We start from the raw sequence: 24,235 nt of genomic DNA, 5'->3' as shown, positions 1-24,235 counted from the left end.
TTAAAAGGGGAGCTCCAGGCTCATTTTCTAGAGAAAAGAGCCTTAATTCTCAAGGTGGTTTTTTGGTGTTTTGGTGGGGAGGGGGAGCTGGGAAGGGGCTGGTTGATTGGTTTAGGGATTTTTTTTTCTTATCTTTGGAAAAGCTTTTGCACTGTTTAAAATTAAAAATTAAGACTTCTAGCAGAGGCACGTGTGGTGGCTAACCTTACTGCTCCTGCAGTTTCCATTATCCGAGCTGTTCTTTGGAGCAGTAACTGAAATAGAAGGCAGAGAGTGGGAGTGCTGAATGGGAAGGTGAAGGGCCTTGGCAGATTTCTGCAGCGCAGGTGGAGCTCCCTCAAGCCTCTGACTTCTATTTTCTGAGTCAGAGAATTAAGGATTGATGGTGGCAATTATGTACGCTGGGTACAACAGAGATCTGAGATAAAGAGATAATGGTCCTGCTTATAACAAGAGAAAGGCAGCAGCTGAGAGCAATAGAAGAAGAAAGCAAGAAGAAAGAAAAAACATTAAGTGGGAGTAAGTCAAGGCATACATTTTAGCAATGGTGCTGGAATTTCAGGTCTTTAAACTCCTTTGACAGGTGATACTTCCTCGCTGGGACTCTGTAGCTATTAATATGGAAGCGAGACATTAAAAAGGAGAGAGACAGTCTGGCGCTTAGACCCTGAGAAGTTTGCAGACAGGGAGCTGTGGGAAACATCTTCAAGGAAAAGTGCTTTGTCCTGAGGCTATAAGTGGTGAAACATATTTTCAGGGTTGTTCCTAAGCAAAGGGACCTTGGGAGGTTCAAACCAGAATGATCTTCTCTCCATAAGTGAGCTGTTAAAGGTCCCAGTGCGTTTTGGAAGGCTTGAAGATGTTGCTGTTTGTGTCATAGGATGACTTTTCAGGTTCACTCTTGGATTCTGGATGATTTGGTAACACCTACACTACACTTCTCTTACAGCCCAGAGAATGTACAGGGATGTCTCTGTACTTTATTAACTTTCTCAGTAATATATTTGTTACCCAGCTTTGGCCTGGTGACTGCATTTTGTGTTAATTTAAAAAAAATTATTTTACTTTACTTTTCTATTTTTTTTTAATTTGCCATTTAATGTGAGGTGATTACTGCATTTTAATAAGTGAAATTACTATAGCATTTTGGAAGTAAACAGTAGTTTACTTCCAAAATGATATCAGTAGTTAGGCTGAATCCAATTCCCATTAAAAGGCCAGTTACCCAATGGCAGGTCACCTGTGGAGTTAAAAAATATCAACAGTAGCCTGAAGCTATTCAACACTGTAGTATTCAGTGAATAGATAAATTTGTTAGACTTCAATACTAATAGTTCCTCAGGCATCATTATTATATAAATTTGCTCCTTGTGGTTTTTTCTGTTCTATGAATTCCTGTAGCACCTCTATTATAATAATTTGGTACATCTCTATCATTTACTTTGACTGTTATTTTCAAGTGGTAATACCTCAAAAGTAGACACAATTAGATTACTGAATAATGCAAACCACAAGAGATATTTATAAAGAGAAAAAAGAAAATACAAGCTAATGGCTAGTTCAACCTTCATTAAATACAAAATGCAATAATTATGGTAAGGTTTCCAAGTTCCTTAAGTGTCCTGTGTTGCCTAAGGCCTTTTTTTTCAACCCTAGAGCTGTGCAGCCCCTGCACTTAATGTGCACAATAAGTTTTCAGAGGAAAGAAGATTTTGGCATTTACAGGTGCATATGCATTAGGTAAAACAATCCCCAGTAAGTGGTGAGTGAAGTTCTCCAGATAATTTCTACCTCAGTAGTACCTGCAGAACTTAGAAATGCACTGATTTCTGAATGCCCTTGTAAAAGTCACTCTCATGTCAGAAAAATTTTTATTTTATCTCAACTCAATTTACCCTGTTCAACACTTCAGGCATCTTTTCTTTAGCAGTTATTTGAAATCCACAATACCATTAGTGCACACTATCAGGATGTTCTAGTGCAAAGCGCTAAAAAGCATCATGGTAAATGATTGCATCACTCCAGAAGACATTATCATTATCATTTAAAAAACTATTCACAGTGCCTGCCACATGAGTATGAATAGAATAAACTGATGCAAAACAAATACATTAATTTTACTTCTCTAGTTTTTGAGAAACGGGAAATACAAAAGCATACAAAAGGAAATTAGAACATCCAGCACTCTTGGTAATAATTATCATAGGCATTTGAAAAACAGGCACACAGAAAAGGATATGTGCAGAGTCAGAGACTGCAGTGACCTCCCACACTGCCAAGTTCTTTAGAATTACTGAAATTATAAACAAAGTAAAAGCTCTTCTTTCCCAAACAGCCGCCTCGATGTCACTTGTTTCCACATTCTGGCTTCTGTCGTTGCAGCCCACACTTTCTCTGTTGCTAAGTGCTTTAGGCTTCTGCAATATGTTCCAGCAGCTCCCTGTTTCTCTCATATCTCCAAACATGCTATCATCTGAGAGCAGAATGTCTAGGTTTATCTGACATGGCAAAAAAAAAAAAAGATTAAACTGTACAAATTACAGATTCTTAAAGAACACTAAAATTTTCCATCTGAAAAGCTTATCTCCATAATTTTGCATGTCGTTTCATAAGATGTTGTTAGAACATGTTTTCAATTCACAGTAGGATATGTGAGGGATGAGGGCACATTATGGCTTCTGGGAGCAGCTGTAACTAAATCTTGACTGTAAGTGACAATAGCAGCACAGAGCACCGGGTACTTGCAGACGCTTACATCAGTGCTGCCACTGAGCTATGCAAATAAAGAAGCTCATAAATAAATGGAAATCATAGGAAAAGTGGGGGGGGAGGGGGGGGGAGAAGACAATACAACAGTTAAGAATTTATATAATTTTGTAATTATATTGGTAAATGTAGACTGTTACATCTTTCATCATTCTGGCTTAAACACTGGTTTCTTCTACCCTCATAGCAGGCACATAGTAGTTTCCATTCAGGAGAGAACGACATTGTCACTGTTATTCACTCAGCTATGTCTGCCTTTTTTTGTTTTGGTGAGTAGGCATCTTACTGAGTGCAGTTTTCAGCCTATGTGCCTTTACCCACCCTGGGATACAATTCCACAACTCTCCCTATATCCTTAGCTACAGTACCAGCATACCTACTATTGTGATTGCTGGCAGGTTCTGCTTTATGTCTTTCATTCAAGTTAAGATGACCAACATTAGCTCTTTAATAGTGGTTAGAGAGCTGTCTTTAGTGATTAAAGGGCTAACATATATAATTGTGTGGGCACCCATTGCCAGATACGAGAAACATTCTAGGTACATATTTAGGTTAAATTTGGCATTTCCCAAAGCCAGCTTAAGGTATAGAAAAAGTAAGCAGTATTTTCAGAAGAAATTAATTCAGCACATAAGGACTGGATTGGTAGAATGAAATAGTTGATACTAAGACACCTCATTTTTCCATTATATGCGTTTTGGGGGTTTATTCTAGATTATATTTAGCCTGGTCACTGGAGCCAAACACCTCCGCTATACATGTGTTTCAAAGCTTTCTGAGAAGAAGTGTTAGGTATGTCCTAGAAGACCTTGTGATGATGCAGCTTACATGTTATTTTGGAACTTCTTGTCCCCATTAGCACTAGGGTGCATGTGGAGCAGATTGGAAACAGAGCTTCTGTTTTCATTTCCTCCTGAAGGAATTTGGTTTGTATGCACCAAAACCACTTTGGGAACTGAAACAACACATGCTAAGTGGAGATAATGACAAGATTTTACCCCAAAGCACGCTGTTGCTTTGAAACTAACTGCTACTGTGGACACAGCCTTCTTTGACAGCTAATGAGGGAGCAATCTGCAGGTTCTGCTAGGGCCTAGGAGAGAAGATCAGCTGCTTTAGGCTGAATCTCTTCCCTCCATACAGACCACCTTTCAATATCACTGCAGGTGATATTGAAATCAATACAAGGTATCAATACAAGAATATCAATCAATACAAAAATATCAACATTCTTGCTCTTCTATTCTATTCTCTATATTCTTTTTCCCACCCATTCTCATCTTGGAAAAGGTCCCTGGCCTGCCCCATTTCCACCCACGTGGAAGATGCAGGAAGTGACCTGTGGCTGCAAAAATTATGCAAGCTGTAGAATGAGGACCAACAGCTGACTGAGACATGAGCATGAAGATACCATAGCCAAAAAGAAGTGAGAAAAGAGTATCTCTAGAGTTAGGTGAGCATATACAGGTTGGTAGAGAGGGGTGTCAAAGCCCCACTACTTCCAAAGCTCTGCTGCTTCTTTTCTATACTTCAGCCTCCTAGAAAGTAACTAGCAGTTCACAATATCCTAACATTTCCTTGAAACGAAACAAAAAAAAGACCCCTCCCAGTGTCCCCATTTTGTATTCTGAAATAGCTCACTTGCTACTGCTGCAAATTTAGATTAACCACACAAATATAAAATTTCTGAAACCATGTTTCAGCAAGATGCTTTCCCTCTGCCTCCCCACACAGAGGGTAAGAGAAATTCTTGTTAAATCTGTCTGGTTTCTCTGGGTTCCTGGGCCTCTTTTTTTCCTCCAGACATGTTCTTTTAATAACTGTGTGCTGAGACAAGAGGTATCATGCCTCTGCCTTCATTCCCTCATTTAGTCTGTGCCTGAGACCAAAGCTGGTAACTACTCTTTTCCTTAATCAAAACCTGGGATGGGATGTTCTTTGCTTGACATCTTAAAAGCTTCTTTTAAGGTGAGGAGGGCTGGGGTTAGGACACCCTCCTCTCTACCCTAGCATTAAATGGCCTGGTTTATTTTGAAGCTAGGGAATATGCTGCAAATAATAACTACAAAGCAGTGTGAGTGTCAGCTGAAAAGCACACTTCATCCCGTACCACCCAGACAAAGTAATGGCACAGCCCCCACCAACTGTGTAAGGAGCGACACATAGCCCCTGCATCACTCTACTTCCCGCTTCTTTTCCCCTGAAGTGCCGGTTAAACTAAGCAGATTTTACAATATAGTCATGTGCTCCACTTGCCAATAATCAGCTAAGTGTAAATATCAACACATTGCTGCAGAGAAGCTCAAATGTCATCGTAACCATTCCCTTGGATCACTTCAGCTTTGTGAGGGACAGAGAGAACAAAGGTGCCAGAGGACAAACAGCCGCCCTACAGCAAGCATGGAAGAGCAGAAAGGAGAGAGGCAACACAATGAGAAGAGAGCTGGTAAAGCTAGAGTCATCTGGAGTGTAGAAAAGGAGTGCCATACAGAGCAGCTACAGATCCACACAAGGTGATACCAGCAAAACAATTTTCAAAATTTTTCTATGTAGTAGGACCTGCTACTGAAAAAAAAATCCAAACAAACAGAAGCAGTAGTAGAAACAGTTTTGAATTTAGCTGACAAGGGTCAAAAGCAAGAATTATTCACACACTTCATCAACTAGCATCCAATTAAAACAAAACCAAAAAAATAAACCCCCAGCTATAAAGGACAGGTGTCTGACATCTTTGCTGACATGATCCTATGAAGGGCAAGGCATAAGAGGCAGAAATTACCTGTATCTCATGTGTAAGGAGATCAACCTAGGAAGCACCGAATTGTTGTATTGAAGTGCTGTGTTTGCTACAATTGCAGAAAGGAAACTCTCTCCTTCCCTTATAACAACTAGAAATGGGTCTTTAAGGGCAGTATATACAAATGCAGTGCATTCTGTGATCTGTATTCTTGGTATGTTACTAAGATACAACTGTTTCTATGGAGAGCCTATTGGTGGGCAAAATAAACTGTTTTAATGAATTATAAAAAAGGTAAATTAATATTTCAAAACAAAATATTGAATGAAGCTAATGAGATTAAAAGATTAAATCACACCAATATAGAATTTCAAGTACATAGTTACCTCCTCTTTTTTTTTTTTTTTTTTGTTTTAATTTCTACTAGACATTTATCCTAAATTCTGTATGGTCTATAAACTGATATAAATTACTATCTGTCCTGCAAAATACTTAACTAATTCTAAAGCCATGCATGTAGTGGCTACAGAAGCTCCAACTGAATTCCAACTGAATTTTTGTTTGTTTTTATAAAGTAAGTATAATTGTGCAGTAATTTACTGGGAGTATAAGTATCTGCATGGCCAGGAATATGCCATGTTGTGAAGAAAAGAGATTTGAAATGAAGAATGGTAAAGTAAAGAAAGAACAAATAAGTATGTTAAATAAATCTCACCATTTAATTTTAACATGCTTCTGTGTAACAGTTAGACTCCACAGATGACAACTAATAGATATGTGGGGGACTGTGGCATTCCTGCTTCTTTTTTGTTTATAGCTCTAATTATTTTATACTGTGATGAAACAGAACTTGAAAAATGCTGTGCTTGACTTAGAGAATAGTTTAGTTGATCAATCAGCAATTTGGCAAAGCAAGCAGCTACACAAAAAGAAATTGGTGAGGAATTCCATACTTAAATCGCTTGGAATTTATGAGTGGCGTCTTCTTTTTTTTTATCCTTACAACTGTAGAAATTATTAACCTCATTTGAAGATGCACTTTGCTATTTTCAGTGTCAGAAAAAGTCTATAGGTTCCATATAATTTTAATCAATTGTCTTATTCAACCTTAAATGCACATGTAGCTATGTAAAATTTATCACTGTTACCTAAGAGGAAGCATTTCTTTCAATGAGCAGATAGGAGCTGTCATCTATATTCTTCTGGTCTTATGCCACCCTTTTTTCTCTCTCACTTGGATGGAGTCTTCCAATTCTAACACCACCATATAAATACATACATGGCTGCCTAAAGCAAGATTCATAGGACAGCAAAAATTAGTTAAGAAAAGCCTGACTGATCTAGCTGTTGCAATTAAAAAATTTATTACAGACCTCAGCACTTTGTCCCTCCCATGCGCCAGAGGGTACCCTCCCTAGGAGGTGTGTCAGAAGAAACTACAGGCATCTGACTCACCTGCCTCTATGTCCTCGCTGGTGGTTAAAGCTACTTGTCACACTATACAGGGAAATAGGTATGGTTCTGTCTCCTCTCCCTCGGGGTGTAACAACTTTCTGCAGAAGGGTAAGGCAACTAGCTGAGTCAGTTAAAAAATAACATCTCAATTCTACCTATCTCCCCTGCATAGTTAGTGTTGTTAAGATTACAAAACAGTAAAAGCCTTTGGCCTAGACTCACAGATAAAGCACTACATCTACTTACTTCCTAATTTCCTGAATTTTTTTTCCATATCTTCTCTCTTGCATTCTGTTTCATCCATCCCAGTTCTCCTCCTGTTCCCCTTCTCTATCTGTAGTGCTTGTTTTGCAAATGTTATCTCCTACTGTCATCTCAAAAGCTGCCATTATAAATTTCAAAGTAGTCAGGCAACCAGTTGCCAGTGCACAAAAAACTCCAAAATATAGTTGATCTGAGCATGTACAGGGATCTCCAGAATATATAAGGAAGTCTCTGCACATGAACAATATATCATATACCTGTGGCACAGAAAACAATGGGTTTTCTGTATGGGCACTCAGTTCTTGCTGTGGTAGCCTATGTTTCCCTCAGCTCATTTCATTCTATCCCCAGACTTCCTGTGTCTCATTTTGTTTCCAGCATTCACTATGCACACTGGTTCTGTTTTCATGTGCCTTTTCTGATACTCTAAGTTGGATCTTAGTTCTGCTCACACTTCTTTTATTCCCATGTCTCTCTACACCTTCCTGTCCAGTATTAAAAAGAGAAATTTGAGAATGATCTGGTTTCATCTTCACTGGAACAGCTACCATCTTTGCTAGAACAAACTTAAGTTTTATGTAACAGTATTACAGGAAAGTAACCAGCTGTCATGACTGAAAATAATTTCATTTAAGTCCCGAAACACTCTGGAGAGAGCAACCATTACAATAAGGAAAAACCAAGATGTTTGACACCTACAGTCTTGTAACTGGAGGAGTCTCTGTGTATTTTGTGCTTTAATTTCAAATCCACTAAGTAGTTTGAATTGGCAATGATACAAAGGTTCTGGGACTCACTGATGGCATTTCTAATCAATTCAGTGAATAATGACTTTCTGTGAAGCAATTTACTTGCCATGAAGAAGCTATTCTGTCTGAGACACTGAACCTGCATAAAAGAAATAGAGAAGAATAGGAGCCTCTTCCCCTGCCATTTCAGATTTCTGTTTCATAGAGAATAGTATCCCAGAATGGTACCTGAAAGGCACAAGCAGCAGAGGTGTGCACATACATGTGACCAGTTCTCATTATCTGCAGACCTTCATTGCTCACTACCTTTAGTCTCCAACACAAAATATAAAAAAACAAACCAAATATTTCACTAGGCTAGAGTTTTATAGTGATGTATTGTCCAAGACACAAGCCTCATTTTTTAGACAATTTACAGAAAATACCTCACCATTTTCTATCTGAGTATGGTAATTGACCTAGTTGAAGTAGGCTTAGTATCTTTTGTTTTGAAAAGCAGGATGTCCTTCCTGTCTTTCAGAGCAGTAGTAGAGAAATAAAGGAGTGTCTAGTGTTTGTTCGCAAACCCAGGCAGAACTGTACAAAAAGGGGCTGTCTCCATGCTATTAACTTCCTTCTACAAGGAGTAAACTGACTCTTGCTGAAGCCAGTGGAAAGACTTCATTTACATTACCTGGAGGAATCTCCATCTGGAAGAAGAAAACAGTCAAGAAAAAAAAAAAGCAATGAAACTAGATTTTCCACTTAAACAGTGCTCCAGATCAAAACAATATACACAACTGGTAGATACACAAATGCCAGGTATAAATAAAAGCATCAATTCTGATATTGTAAAGATACTGAAATCATTATCTACATGACTGATAAATATTCTTCAAAATTTAGATATGCAAGGTGTGAGGAAATGAGAAACAGTATTTAAGTAGCATTGTGACAGGATATTGTGATGTTACATATAGGAATTAAAAGGTTTAGCAATATAGAGGAAGAAAACAGTGACAATATGTCATATGTATATATCATGTCATACATTACAAATATTTATATGCTAAAAAATGATAATGTTGTGATAGGAAAGAAGCACAGGTAATGTGCTTAGTCTTCTGGTAATTTCTGCAGCACTTAATCAGTCTCCAAACACCTGTATAGCTATGCAAATGAAAATCTCAAATGTAGATAATGTAGATAATCCCCTACTATTTTCACTTTGATAACTCTTTCCTGCTTGCCAAAAACGAGGTTTACAAGAACAAATAGTAACTTTCCACAATGTGCCTATGTGGAAATATACACAGCTAAAGCAAAGTGCAACTAAAACAATGACCAGCTCCCAGTTAGAGAAATCATGGTAGAAATGGCTACAGCTCTTCTTAGCAGAAGTATACCCCTTTTTGCTTCTTTCAAGGGGTACCTCCTTCGTGTTACTGCTTCCTGCTTACATTCATCAGAAAGGAAGGGGTTTGGTCCAGTGAGGTAATAGAATTGTATTGTATTTAGCCTAGAGGCCTTGTACTAAATCCAAGTAACCTAGAAAACACTTTATATGAATAGCAGCTTGATGTAAGAAAGCAAGAAACTGTCTTAATTTGATTATTTTAAATGGATTGGAGTTTTGCGTAGGTGGAAGACAATCATTACAGAAAGGAGTGCTACACAGACTAACATATAAATAGCTCATGCTGTGAGGAGAACAATAGCCCTGTTTCTTTTCTCAGAGCACAGATACAATTAGTTAGAGGATATTGCATTCTTCAGAATTTTTTGGCATCCAATAGAAAAAACAATTGCATTTCAAAACAGAATATTGTATTTGGAAACCACTTCCTCTTTTAATAACCTGCCAAGGCTTTCAGTCCTTCCCCTGCAAACGAACACATCCCTTGTAGTTTAGCACAATGCTTTCCCACACTGCCGCTGATTGCGAGGTCGCTGACTCCTGATGCAGTGACAAAGAATCTTGAGCTTGCCTCTTGGCAGGGAAGTAACTGCTTTCCATGTACATTGTGTTAAAAATGCATATTTCTGTAGGGTTTCCATCTACCGTTATATGAACTCCACTGATTTAGCTCCCATACTTTTACTGTCACAAAATAACTATATACTTTCATTGAAGAAATGTAGAGGTAAAGTCAAATGTTCATTTTCAAAGCAGGAAATCTCAGTCCCCTGACAGCACTGTATTCCTACTGATGGATTTAGATTCTAATGGCTGATGTAGATTTCATCAAATTGTCCAGTGGCAATAATTCATTCCATGTGACCTGGGTGTATTCTATTCTCGCTGGGTTAGAGAGAAGACCTATTGCGCTCACCAGCCAATCCATCTTAAAACTAGTTTAAAATATTAATAATCATGGTTAGCTAGATGGAAATATGATTGATTGCTACATAATCCTCTAAATAATAAAACAAATCAATAGCTATAGTTATAAAACTAGACTCATGGGATAAATCAATCAAAACCAGTGCCTACATTTCAAACTTAAGCCTGTCACTGTCTTCCTTCAGCACTGTTTTTTGCCCAGATGTGAAAATCTTCATTTGAGGTCATGAGGTAGTGACAGATACAAAGGCCAAATGGATATCAAGTGTTCTTCCCTCTTAAAAATTCATTATTCTCCCCATTACAAGTGGAAAACCCTAAAATACTCCAATTACACTGTGATCAGTCTTGATCCCCCTTATTTCTTGAGTGACTCAACTGCTCATTTTTTTTTAGTTTCTTCCTTTATTTGTAATAATTTCTTTTCCTGTAATAACAGAAGTATCAACAGCAGACTTACGAATCAAGTAAAATGAACATATTTTACTGATATTTTTAATATATAAAAACACGGCTTCATAAACTTCTAACCCACGTTCTCTCTGTACTTCGGAACAGCATTTACTTGGATGTGCTGCAATAAATGGACATGCTGCACTCCTTACTGTGCTGTCTCAGAAACTTGTTTTACAAACCATGCACATAATAAACTTGCACACTATCATTTCTAATGTTACTACATACCCAAAATAGCCTTCAAATTGAATGAGATAAAACAAAACATACATCATCTACTTAGCATTCAAAGATCAGGAGAACTGGTAGGTCTAGCAGGAACTGGTAGGTCCTGAGCTTTAAAGGAGATCTGTAAGGGGTATCTTTGCATTACCAGAAAGTTCAAAGCTTGAGTGTCTGCTTTCTCTGTGTTATTAAAAATCCCACAAGTTTTGCAAATGTAAGGTAGCTATCCTACATCTTGAAAACATGCAAAAATACCACGGTAATCATGTTTAGTCTGTATAAACAGAACGTTTGTTTCTGAGTCATATTTACTTCTTTTTATCGTAAACCGATTTCACTAGAAATTTCCATCAGCACAAGCAAAGTGAATTTCTCTGCATTTAAGAAGTGGTTTCATGTTTGCACTCCTTTTTTAGGCAAGAGCAATTGATTTCTGTTTACTGGGAAACATACTTGTCTGTGTTCTGGTTTGCTTGTGCTGTTGGAAGGGTCAACAGAGCTGGAAGCAGGGGAATTTTCAGCTGGCACTGCTCCTGTGAAGGCAGCTCCCGCTTGGCCCTACTGTGGAGAAGGCCTGGCTTGAATAAGCTGCACAGAGTTTCTTAAGATCAGGGGCTTACTGCTGCAAATGAAAATGTTCTCTAGTCTCCACCTAGACACAGCAAAGTACAGACGTGCCTGCAGAATGAAGCAGTTTTGGCCTCACTCAGCATCCACAAGGAGTGTGGGGAAGCTGAGACCCACATGCAGACCCTGGGCTGCATGAAGATGGGAAAAGGCCCTGTGACACCGAATTTGAACTGACAAAAGCAAGAGAGCAGCTAGGCAGCAAGGATAAGCAGATGGCCAAAGGGAAAAAAAGCAACCCATTTTCCAAATTCTGGCCCAAGCGACCTATGCCCTGGTACTTTAAGTTCAAAATCATGTCACTAAAATCAGCTCAGATTTGGCCCTCCTGACAGATCTTGTTCTTTGTGTGATGGAAATGTGAAAAAACAGTACAGAACAGCTGGCTTTCACCAAGCTAGCTTTCACCTTCTAGGTCTCATTCAGTCACACACAAAGCCTAAGAAATTTAGGGCTGGAAAGGGCTGAGAAGTGAGGAAACACAGACTAGATCACTTTGAGGGGAAAAAAGATTCTAAGCGCAGGAAGGCAGCGTGGTTGGCGCTGTCAGAACGATCACAAGGAGGACATGGGGGATGGTACAGGCACCGTTGAATGCAGGAGACAAAGGAAAGAAAACATCACAAGAATAAATACGGGAAACATGAATTAGAAATTGATCTAATGAGACACCCGGCTTCCCTGAACTTCGGTTACTAATGTGCCAGCCGTAGGAAGGGGGAGCAGGGGGATGCCTCAGAGATGAGCTAAATCGCCCCGCAAACCCAAGAGGAAACGCTGCCAAGGAACCGGTAAAATGAAGAGCGCCAACGCCCCTTTTCTACCCACTCGAAACGGCTCGGGGAGACCCCTCGGACGGCCAGCAGCACGCAGGGCCCCGGGGCGGCTTCCTGGGAGCCTCTGCCGCTGAGACCCACTTCCTCCCGCGGAAGGAGGCGGCCGCGCAGGGCCGCTGGAGGATCGGCGAGCCGCAGCAGCGCCCCACTCGGCTCGGCGCGGCCGGGCTCCCCCGCAGCGGGGCGGGCGGCCCAGAAAAGCACTGCGGCAGCCCCCGCTCCCCGCGCCGCCGCTCGGGGCATTCCCCGCGCTCCGCCCTGACCCCCCCGCTCCCCGCGCAGCCGCCGGCTCAGCCGGGGCCGCCCCGGCCGCCAGGTGTCGCCGGCGCACGGGCGTCCCCCCGGCCCCTCCTGCGCCCGGAGCCGGCGGGGCTGGCTCAGTGCGAGCGGGCGGAGGCGTCAGCCCGCAGCGGGGACGCGCAGCCCAGCCCGGCTCGCCTCGGCTTGCCCCTTCCTCGCACACCCCCGCGGCCCGGCTCGGCTGACGCTCTCGGCACCGCCAGCGGCCGGCCGGGCGGCTCCCGAGCACGGCCTGCGGCCGCTCTCCGGTGGCGGCGGCGGGGAGCCGCGGCGAGGAGAAAGCTGCTGCTACGGTGGCGGCGGCGGGGGGAGCAGCCATGTTGGAACGGGGAATAAAGTGACTTTCCTCGGGGAGGGAGCGCGACCGGCGGTCCGGCGAAGGCTCTCGGGCGACGAGGGGAGGGGGGTTTCGGCTCCCGGCGGCCGGATACCGCTCCTAGGCGGAGGAGAAGGGGAAGGAGAAGGGGCAAAGGAACCGCCCCCGGACCCGCGAAGCGCCGGTGCTGCTGGTGAGTTGTGGCTGCTCATTGTCTCCCGGCCCAGGGGTGCGGGTCCTGCTCGCGGCGGCTGTTGGCTCTCGGCCTGCGGTGCGTGGGACGTCGCGGGGGGTGCGCTGACAGCGCGGCCCCGGAGCAGGGGGGAAGTGCTGGTGGTGGTGGGAGAGCGCCCCGCCTGAGGGCCGGGGACTGCCGGAGAGCCCCGGGCGCGGGGAGCGCCGCTCGGCGCCCCCGGGCAGGGTCGGGCCGGGCTGCGGGGGATTTCCGCTGCCCGGTGGCGGCTGGGAGCGGCTCCGCAGGGGCTGGGGGCAGCTCCGAGAGGCTGAGCCCTGTGCCAGGGGAGCCGAGCGAAGCCCGGCCGGAGGGGTGAGCCGGGGATGGCAGCCCCTGAGCACTGCCGGATTTTTTGGTGATCCTGCGTTCGTCACCGGCCTTTCCCCACCGCCTCCTCCTCTTCAAGCGAGAGGCAGCGTTCTCCTGACAGCTCTTCTCCTCGCAGCCTCCGCACGTATGACACATCGCTCCTATTGCAGGTCTCCCCCCACACACACACCCAAAATATGTAGGTTTCAGTGCGTGGCATAAGAGTTCTTCTGCTCTGAGGTTTGAGTTAGAAGGTGACAGGATACGTGAACATTGTCTGACCCTGAACTTCTGTTAACTCCTCCCTCCCCTTCCTCGCTCAGATATGTAATGGCTTGAGACCAGTGAGAGCAAAATGGTTCTCTCGAAAGGACGGGGAAAATCAGGTGGGATCATGTATATTTTATATTTCTTGCAAATTTATTGCGCCTACCCGTGCCAATACGATGTTCATAGGAGTGGATTAGCTGCTGCGCTAGAAGAATGCTGACCTTGATCCCCTTTGTCTCTCCTGCAACAATTTTGGTAGCTGCTCTAGTTCTAAACTCATTGCTGTCTTTGGCACTTTGCTAATGGTTGCTAACAGTGTTAAAAGCAAAACGGGGCTGATTTATAATCCAAACTCAGAGATTTAAAAAGCATCAATTTCCTTTTTTTCTTTTGTATATATTTTGGTGAAAATTTTCTGTTCTTTTGTAATTTAACAGAAGATCAATAGCAACATTCTTGTGGGTATTGCGGTACAGATACAAGAGCAAGCCTGGTTTGACGTTCTTCCATTACTTCTCCCCCCCCCACTTTTTTATTTTATTAATTGAACTGGAAGCTGTATCACCAAAGGTTAAATACTGAGAAGAAAACATTTATAAAATTAGTACCAAATTCAGATTTGTTTTTCTTATTAGAATTGGGGAAAAAAGGAAATAGGTGATCTGGTACTTTATGTGCTTTAGAAGAAATTGCCATATTGCTTTGTTATAAGAATTCTGTATATTTGCACACAGCTCTTGTTATTTACAGCTGCACTTTTGTAAGTGACATGAGAGAGGCTTGTGTTGAATAATTAATGTAGAAGTAACAGATAGGAAAACATAAAATCACATGTTTGAATACATGGTGAAAATTTTCCTTTAAAATTGTTTGTGCTTAAAAGAAAAAACTGAATTTAATTCTCCAACATAGATAAACCATTATAATGTTAACTTGGCATTAAAAAGGCCACTTAAATTAGAAAGATGAAAGCTTTTTTTTTTTTTTCTGTCATAATTTAAATACTGCTTTGACAAAAATGATTCTGACTTGCAAAAATCTTTAGGAAGGATAACGCAATGAGCTTCATACCTTTTATTTGCATATTGTGCTTTGTAACTGTGTGTTTACCCAGGATGGAGCTCTACACAAATCATGAGGTGGGTTCTTCCTACATCCGTACTGAAGAGTTTGCAAATTAAAGCCCATGTTGTCTGAAGCAAATTATAGTTTGAATATGGGGAGTCATTTATTTTAGGCTTGGCTAAGAATGTAGTGCATTAATTAATCTTTTTAATATGTAAAATGCCACTAGCGTTTAGTGAAATACCTAATTTATAATTGCAAATATAATTTAAATTGAGAAACATATCATGACTGTATATTTCCCCTGAATGGCTCTGGCTTCAATTTCTGCCTAACACTGCAGTGTGTAAATATGGTACAGTTTATGGCAGGGAGGGTAAGATGCTCAGTCTGCATATGTTACTGTTATGATGTGGAGCTCTTACAGTAAAACGATGCAGAATTTTTTGAATGGCCTAGTAACATACAAGTCTTGTAATTTCTTAAATGACTACCTGCTGCTAGGAAAAAAAAAAATGTTATGTTCACCTTAATAAGTTTTGGTCCAGCAGTATATTTGAGTAATTGCACCTAAAAAGTGCAGTTGGGAAAAGCTTTGTTGAAGTCTGGTTCATTGAGCAGTCTACATTAAAATCTTTCTATGAGTTTGCTCTTGACCCTCTTTTCATGTTAAGTGGGAGCTCTTAATATTCCAAGTACAAATCAGTTTTTATTTTTTGTCCAAGAAAGCTAATGAGCTGTATTTTTAAAAGTTGTATATACTAGTTGTGTATTTATTGAATGCATTATATGTTATAATGTGAAAATGAACAAGATCATATTTAAAAATCAAGCTCAAGTATTATAAAGCTTTTCTAGCATAAACTCGCTAAAAGTGGCTTACAGTTCTTAAGTTACAGATATCTTAACTTTTTAGCTGCATGCTTTCTAATGCTTACTCTTTTTTTTATTTCTGCAGCAAGCCTTGTGGTGAGGCAGCTGGACACCACTGTAATCGTAGCAGTTCAGAATTTTATGTAATACACCACAACTTTAGCATGTAAAAATGCTTTTAAAATGCCAAGTGTTTATATGACAGTTATAGTTCACATCTAAAGAACAGACTAAATCAGTGTATTGTTAGCAGTCACTGCCTGATTTTGTGATGCACATAATTATAGCAATGGCTTTTGTCTTCTGAGTGTAAGAACTGGAATTTGGGGTTTTTTTTGGTGCCTGTTCACATACTGATGTAGCAACTTGGATGATAGGGGTAAAAGCATTTTATATTTACTTAATTTATTCACTAGACAACAATTTGCTTTTTAAAAATAAGTCTAGGCCTAAGGGCCTTTTAAAACTTTCTGGATATTTTATATCCTGTTATTTATTCCTTTTGGGCTCTGGTAATGTTTTTCCCCATGAAACAAGGCTTTTTCCAGGAACACCCACTAGTGGGATGGGATGTATTTTGTGTATTGTGTATTTTGTGAATAGTCATGATGCACTTTTGTCAGCTTTTATCTGAAAAAGAGTGAAAGTTAATGCTTGTTTGGAAAAATGACTTTTTATAATTCTCTATTGACTACAAATTCATAGATACTCATTCTTTACTAACTCAGTGGATTCGCAATTCTTCTAGAGTTGTTAGTTTCCTGAACTTCTTTGAGCAGTGATGTCAACTGTCAAGAGTTTAGTCGAACTGGCTAATTAGAACATGTACAAACAGCAGTTTAAACCACTGATAGTCACGAGGAATAAACAAGACCTGTACTTGAGCTGATTTGCCAACTTGGAGCATGAGAACATTGGGAAAGGAAAAGAGTTCTTTAGTTCTGTGATCATGTTATATGGAAAACAATGACCATGATAGGTGCATAAATCAGGTAATTTGTATTGGATCAGCTTTTGCTACATCAGTCCTTGGATAGTAAGACTTTAGGCACATTCTTGGAGACCATTATACCCTGTACCTGGCTTTGTTATAAAATACCATGGACACACTGATACTGGGAGTTGTTGTAACCATGCTCTACGGGATATTTGGGCTTTTGTGGTATAGTGCTTGCTTCTAAAGGATTAGAAGTGTCATTCAATAGGAAACATCAGTTTATCAGGGGTGCTGTGCCTAAGCACGAATGTTGGAAAAAAAAGAAATGTGATAGAGCAGCATTTTCAATGCAGCAGCAGAAGAAACAGCTGTTGAGTCGCATTTTAATTTTTCTAGTAGTAAGACAGAATTAGGGAAAATGATTTTAAGAAGACTGAAAAATACCAACTTTATAACATTTTTAACTAAATACTGAAAGGCTTCTCTGAATTTCAGGACAGTTTTCTGCTTGCTTATTTCAGTAATACATTGAAAATTCAGTAAGCTGAAGGGCAGTTGTATCTTATGTTTTGATTATGACCTTTTTGGTTTTTTTTAATTTATGTTCTCTGGAACAGCTAGTTTTGCATATATTATGATGATCAGGGCTGTGTTATTATACCAGAACAAAGAAATGACGTGTCTTTCAGTTGCACTCCTAGCTATAGTTCTTGCCTATCTTTGATTTTAGGTTGAACTTCTTGCGCATTTTGCGTAAGTGACTGTTACTCTGTACCCTCTAATCATGTTTAATTTAATTATTATCTGTACCTCGTAGTTGTACTCCCTTCTCTGACTGCTGCTGTTTTTAAAGGTTTGGTAGAGTTTCACAGTGGTCTCTGATTTTTAACATCTGCATTTTGTCAGCTTCAGTAAGGATACTTGGATGCTTTCAGTTTGTATTAAAGTTGTCAGAATCATGTCATTCTCTTCTTTGCTTACTGGATTCGAGCATTTTGCAGGCATGTAGCTGTACTGAGATAGTAATATCATAGTCAACTGTCATAACCTGTATAGTCTTTCAGAAATGTCTTTTCTCAAGTATTTCAGACTTCCTGTTCTTATTGTAGGATGTGGAAGTGTCTTTGTTTGGATGTTGTTCAGGTATGTGCATGCCTTTTTACAGCAGTCATTGAAATTAACATTTTGTAATGTTTGCAGTTACTTGGTGTTCACTGAAATAAGTATCTTTGGAAAATATGGACTACTAAGAATTATCAAAGGATATTAGTCATCGGCAAAACAATTGTCCTGTAATTGAGAGAAAACCATTTAGATTAAAAAGTCTATAGGTTAGTTTATAAAAAATGTAAAGAAGCCAGTTTACAAAAATGTAAAGAAGTTAACACTGAGATCAATGAATATGATTGATAAGAAAGGCCAAAGTTTGTCATGAGGAAAGCCTATGCTGTCATCAGCTATTACAATCAGGTGTATTTTAGGATGCAATTGTATTCTAAGAAAGCCATTAGCCAGTTAGAAAAGCTGAAGAAAATGTAAGCATTTGATGTTCTTAGAATAAGTTGATGTTCATGAAATACTGCTGTATTCGTAAGTAAACCAGCTGATAGTCATATGTGGTTCTCTGAGACATTTCCTAAGAGAACCTGAAGGTGTTAAACAGCTGTCACTGAAGTTGTGAGCTCAGAGTTGTACAAATTGGTAGGGCACTTTCTGGAGTGGAAGTGCTGGTCATATCTCTCAGTATGTCTCAGAACACTGAGAAATTACAACTAAGGTTTCTTTCAATGGTTTTAGGAGCTAGTTATATGCATAGTAATAGATATTGGTAGAGCAGGAGATTAAGCAAAGAAAACAACTGTTGCTCAGCATATATTTATAGAGGACCAATCTTGTGAAACTAACGTCTGGTTCTCTTGATAAGATTAAATGCTTCATGTGGTATGTTGTTGATATAGCAGACAGGCGTCACTGAAACTTTTTACTTGGCTCTTACGTGGCATTTTGATTATGGAACTAAAATGATAGATCAAGTGACAATATATGAAATGGTTTAAAACCCAGTGGATAATGTGAATCAAGTGGTTGCCTATAAATAGTTGCTGTTATGTAATCCTGTGTGATGAGGGCTCCTCATCGTCGAAGTACATTTGTGAAGAAGCCCTGGGAAACCTGCTCAGTGTCAGCTGTTGGGCACTGCCACTAATAAAGTGACAGTCAGTGAAAACTGCCTATTATTTCTGTAGCTCCAGAAAACTGGTAAAACAATAGATACTGAAGAATGGGTCATTACCACAGGATGGATGCTTGGAAAAATGGCAGCTTCCTATTTGTTTACTTTATGCAGTATTTTATATCAGGCTTTAAAAGATTGAATACAGTGTATTAACTTTTAAAATAAATTAGTTATATTTGATAACTAAATTAAATATATGCAGCTATTAATAATTAGATTTTAGTTTTGGCTATTTGTTCTGTAAACGTTTAGAATAGTTCCTCATAATACAGAACAGATATTAAGTGTTGATCTACATTCGGTATGTGGGGTTTTGAAAATATAGTAATCAATAATATAATTAGTGGTACACAGGAGGAGGAAAAACGGTTATGAAATAATAGAGTACATGTTATATTTCTTTTTTCTTATATCACTTTTCTGTATGTCTTGAAATGAAGTTGTGTTTCTCAGTGTAGCATTCATAAATATTCTCTGTAGGCCAAAAATGATGTGGCTGTATATAATTTAACTGGGGAAAATTAAAGGCTTTTTTTCGGTCTGTCATTGGTTTATTGCCAGTGCATCTTCCTCTGCCCTTTCTTATTGTGGAGATCTAGTTGTCATAAACAGCAGTAGAGAACCTGTGTGTGCAGGGGGCTTGTTGCCTGCTTAGCTGCTATTTAGTCTTAAAGCTATCTCATAAATATCATATTAAATGGTTCAAGCATCTGCTTGTAAAGCATGGGTCTATTTCATAATTCTCCTTATTTATGTTTGCTCTGAAATCCAACTATAAAACTAAAGACTTCCAATATGACTATGAGAGACAAAGCTTGGGCTGCTGCTGCCTGTGAATAACTTATTTGCTCCACAGAAGAGTTCAACCTGGCATAACTGTGGTGCTATCACTCAAAGCTGCAGTCATTTTCCTCTTTCCTGGCTGCTGCTCTCATCCCCACATTCCTGCCTTTGTACCAGTAGGTGTCTTGTGACTCTGTCAGGGAGCTGGTGCAGGTTACATTGTGTGTTTGGGTTCAACTTTACTTTCATGTTTATGGGTAAATAATAATCACTTTCTGCAGTATTGATGGAAAAACAGCAGTTTGTAATTATTTATTTTTTTAAATATCCTGAGCAGATGGGAGGGGAAATTTCCTGTGTACAGAGAGGAAAGGAGGTGCTCAGCTGCTAAACATATCAATCATATATGCTGCATTAAAATCTTTTAAAAATCATGCTTAAAACAGCAGCTCAGAAACTTACTTTGGTACTGGGTAAGAAGGCACAGTGTGGAAACAATTACTGAGATATCTTATAAAATATATTCTTAATTTTTAATATGGGTACATTTTTGAGGTGAGAGTTATGAAACTAAATAGGATTTTGGAAATCTTTAACGTTGGGTGAAAGCCATCTAAAGAAACTAGAAATTACACTTCTTTCTTGCAAATAGTATTTAAAAACTGAACTAAATAAGCTGAAAATGAAGTACAGTAGGAATTTGAAAATATTTGGAAGATGCAACAATAAAAAATTACTTAACTGTAGTATTCATATTTTTAAATGGGCCTAGTAGTGGAGTTGTGCAGTTTTTGTTTCTTTTCAGAAGATGTGAACCTCGGTAGAGAAGAGATCATTGGCATCACTGAAGCCACAGTTTGGATTTAAATAACTGAAGTTTATAGTGAAATTTACAGACACAGTGGTCTTGAGAATAATGACCTGTATAATACTCAGTAAAGCAATTTTGGAGGCAATTCCAAAAATAAGAGATCTTCCATAATGTTTCATTACCTTTGGAAATGTGACTCAGTAGGTTATGGCAAAGAAGAAAAATATTTTGAAGCTTATGCTATTTACCTTCAGGATTAAACAAGATAAACAGCTTAACAGTGTTCCCATTTGCACAAGTCACAGTATTTTTAAACCTGCTGCTCGTAATTCTGGGTTGTTTATCAGGGAATACAGTTAACCTAAATGTCTTTTGGAAGCTTGTTTCTGATACATTTCAGTATTATTCTGTAAATCAAAAATGTTTGATCCATAAGCCATAAAATAGCTTTAAAATGTATTTAGTCAGATGGTGGCCTTTGGTTATTAAGCATAGTCTTTTTTTTTCTTTTTCCCTTGTGGGCTGCATGGGAGAAACAGCATAATGGTGTATAGTTATTAATTTCTTCAGTAGTTATATGCCTTTCTTCTTGAATTATGCAATTTTAGTATTTTAGAAGCAATGCAAAGCAGATTATGGGTTCTGAAGATATGGATTTGATATGCTTTGGTAGTCAGCTTAATTACTAATACTTAGTATTTTAAAATATGTTTGAGTATGGTTTGTGTATAAAACATAAAGCGTTCAGTGCTGTTAATTAAGTGTTCTGAACCTGCTTTCTTTCAAAGAGACATTTTTTTTTATTGCTCCTGGTGGTCTTACATAATAAGTTTTGGCTTCCTGGTATTTGTGAATATTTCTGGTAATGGAAGAGGTAGACATTAGTTGAAGGATTTAAGTCATTAGTTGTTTATCACTGTTAAAAGTTAATTTGGGTGTATTTATGGATAGCTGATCATTTTCACCTGTAGCTGTGTCTTAATAAAATATCTATATTCCTCTTAATCATCTGTTTCTGACAGTGGGTAGATAAAACCTGAATTTTTTTTTCAGTAAATAAATTATTCACATCTAAAATATAAATTATGCCAGATTGAATGATTTGCATTGTGCCTTTTTAAAAAATGTGTATCTCTGTAAACAGTAGAGAGAAATAGGTTCAGAGGGTAATCCAAAGATCTTAATACAGAGCCACCTCTTTCCACATTTACCTTGGCGGGAGCCCATCAGAACCATTGTTTTTGTATTACAGCATTACAGTTTGAGTTGAATGAAGCACTTATTTCCAAATCGTTTCTGTTGCATCAGTGAGCTGAAGAGGTTTTTGCACCTGTCTGCATTACAAAGTTGATGGTGAAGAAAGAAGAGAGAGACTGGCTGGGGGAGAGAGCCAAGCATTTTCTTACTGGTGGTGGGAAGCTGTAAGGTGTCTGCAGCACTGGTGTGATCTCTTAAGTGCCTCAGGTGCCTAAAGATGATCAGTGTCAATTCCCGCCCTCTTCCACCTCCCCCACTTATGCATTTAGGTCTTTCACTATGTAAGCAATAAAACATGCAGATTTTTCTTTATTCATCACTCCTGCTTGCAAGTGTTTAGCATTTTAAAATTCTAGTCATGTGAGTAGTAGTGATAGTATATTTTAATACTGAAATAGGTTCCTGAATGAACTGTATTCATGTTACGTCTTCTGGCAATTTCAGAAACTCTGATTGCAAGGCGAAATAAATGTCCTGGCTTTTAACAAAAAGTGATCTGTTTTTTTGTAGTAGGAGAACCTTGTTCTTTGAATATGTGTGCTCTGTGATAAAGTAAGACGAGTGAAGATTTGAGCATATCTTATACCTGCAGTTGATGTTCATTCTTGATTTTTTAATGATACTATACTGCATTAAGTTAACGGTAAATGTACATTTTTACATGATTGGATTGTCATATCTGTTTTCAGTAACGGGAGTTGTACCTTAGTTCAGAGTTTGTTGTTTGTTTTGTGTTCTTACTTGAAAGATAGCATGTAAAATTTTCTTGATTTTAATTTTGAGAATGATTTCTTTGGATTGGTTGACATTATTTGCTAAGTTCTATGCTAGTTTAGGTAACTTGTTGAAGGTATTTTAAAATGTAACTGCAACAGGTTTTGTGTAGTGACATTAGTCATTTCTCATGGAAAATAGTGCATCACTAGGTAAAAAAAATATGTAGGGATGGGTTATGTCAATTTTTGGTTGTTTAATTTGAGGCGTCTTTAAGATACTGATCTTAAGGGTATAGGTGTTGAGAATGCTTTGAAAATCAGCCTTAGTGGAGTTGTCTGCAGAGACCTGTCAATAGAAATAATACCCTGAGAGTGTCTGAAAACCTAGTGGCATAGATTTTAGTAAATATTTTTTAAGAAAAAACTGCAGGAGAAGCAAAGACAGTATAAGTATAAAATACTGCTAAGCCACCTTTATACTAAAAGAATGGCCTAGTTTTTCCTGTTTCTATGGCAAGATGTTATCTTGCTCTCAGTGTGTTTATACCACTGTAAATGAATCTAACCTGGATTATTTAATCTACATTAATGCTTTATGTCTCTGTGTAGTTAGTTGCATGGGACCTCTTCAGTCATATCTCATACAGAATTAACATCATATGCAACCTCACTGCTTCCAGCCTGATCTGAAACACCGACTTGGAAAACAGCCCCGTTAACTGTTTTATATAGGGAACGTTTCCTCTTAGCTACATTTGATATGCAAGGCTTCCAACAGTAGGCTGTTAAAAAAAAACCCCACAAAGGTCTTTGTCACTGAAGGAGGAAAAAAGCCTGAAACATCTGATAAAGCGCAGGAAGCAAAATTGTTGACAGAGAAAATTCCTCTTCTGTATAGTCACTTTTATGAGAAGTGCCACTCCCCAAAGGTAATATATTTAACTGTTAGTGGATCCTCATGACATAATAGATTATTTTTTTCTCTTGTATTCAAGCATTTAAAAGTGATAAAGAAAACTACGTGGGTTAATAGTCTTCCAGATTTTTTTGTGGTATTTTGCTGTGTTAGTTGTGCTGTGTTCTAGTTTACAAATGTTTGCCTCTCTCTGATCATAACAGACTTTGGAAAAATAACATGTTCTGTTTTGTTCAGAAGTGAGAGACATTTATGATGGTCTTCTCATTTAACTCCTGTCAAAACTTCTTCCACAGTGTGCAAAAGCCTTGCTTTTTCTGCTAGATAGTAATATTCCTGTTGGATTGACTTACCATGGCTCTTTATCGGAAGGTCTAGGAAGCTTTTTGATGAAGCAGTCAAACACAGAAAAGCTGCACTGTTTTACAGCATAGAGCTACGTCTTTAATAGTGTCCCTTTACCTTCTTGGACAAGTAGCTCTTTTGGATTTTTGAACCAAACCTTAGGGTTAGCTGTGGTTTTGTTGGGTAGCAGAGGGGACAGAAGGTGTCAGAAATGGGGGAAGGAGTGCATAACTGGGACCAAAAGAGAGCTTTTCAGGTAGGGCATGGTGTCCTGTGCACTCATCCAGAATCGGATATTACTAGAGTGTGTTCGCCCAGGTTTTCCGTACTCTTTTCTAGATTTTGCTAAATATGTTGTGCAGAAATTTATTTACTTAAATCCGTGAGATTAGCCATACAAATTTACACTATTATAATAAAGATGGAAA

General features: G+C 39.2%; 2 protein-coding genes across 9 annotated transcripts in view; one reads left to right on the top strand and one right to left on the bottom strand.

Moving 5' to 3' along the window:
• Window positions 1–1,839: 1,839 nt before the first annotated feature.
• On the bottom strand, window positions 1,840–13,057 carry LOC115492672 (uncharacterized). 5 transcript variants are annotated; one of them, XR_012053492.1, is made up of 3 exons: window positions 12,431–13,057; window positions 5,546–6,790; window positions 1,840–2,498 (listed from the first exon to the last, which is right to left on the bottom strand). XR_012053492.1 is itself a non-coding variant. In XM_030261778.4 (2 exons), exons 1-2 carry the CDS (start codon window positions 13,055–13,057, stop codon window positions 2,118–2,120), a joined length of 1,008 nt encoding a protein of 335 aa, XP_030117638.4. In that variant the 3' UTR covers window positions 1,840–2,117. The 5 variants fall into 5 exon arrangements, 1 of the variants encoding a protein (XP_030117638.4); XR_012053493.1 differs by having other exon boundaries at window positions 6,652–6,790; XR_012053491.1 differs by having other exon boundaries at window positions 5,546–13,057.
• A 48-nt stretch (window positions 13,058–13,105) lies between these two features.
• Window positions 13,106–24,235, top strand: part of CDK17 (cyclin dependent kinase 17) — a 90,353-nt gene continuing 79,223 nt past the window's right edge. For 2 of the 4 annotated variants that reach the window (XM_012569108.5, XM_012569106.5), the window contains exon 1: window positions 13,106–13,247. The gene's annotated coding sequence lies outside the window, so the exon portion shown is untranslated. Of the gene's footprint in view, window positions 13,248–13,411; window positions 13,985–24,235 lie in introns of those variants that run through there. The other 2 variants (XM_012569107.5, XM_012569109.5) reach the window with 2 other exon arrangements.

The sequence above is a fragment of the Taeniopygia guttata genome, chromosome 1A (genome assembly GCF_048771995.1).
Source record: "Taeniopygia guttata chromosome 1A, bTaeGut7.mat, whole genome shotgun sequence".
Classification (NCBI taxonomy): Eukaryota; Metazoa; Chordata; class Aves; order Passeriformes; family Estrildidae; genus Taeniopygia; species Taeniopygia guttata.
The sequence above is the reverse complement of the archived record's forward strand: the minus strand, read 5'-3'. Positions and strand labels throughout refer to the sequence as shown.

What these genes read in the sequence shown, in the direction of transcription:
- LOC115492672 (XM_030261778.4), bottom strand. Translation starts at nt 13,057, where the DNA reads ATGGCTGCTCCCCCCGCCGCCGCCACCGTAGCAGCAGCTTTCTCCTCG. An exon ending in GTCTCCCCGAGCCGTTTCGA is followed by an intron (nt 2,499 to 12,430) that starts GTGGGTAGAAAA and finishes TTGCCATGTCAG; the next exon opens with ATAAACCTAGACATTCTGCT.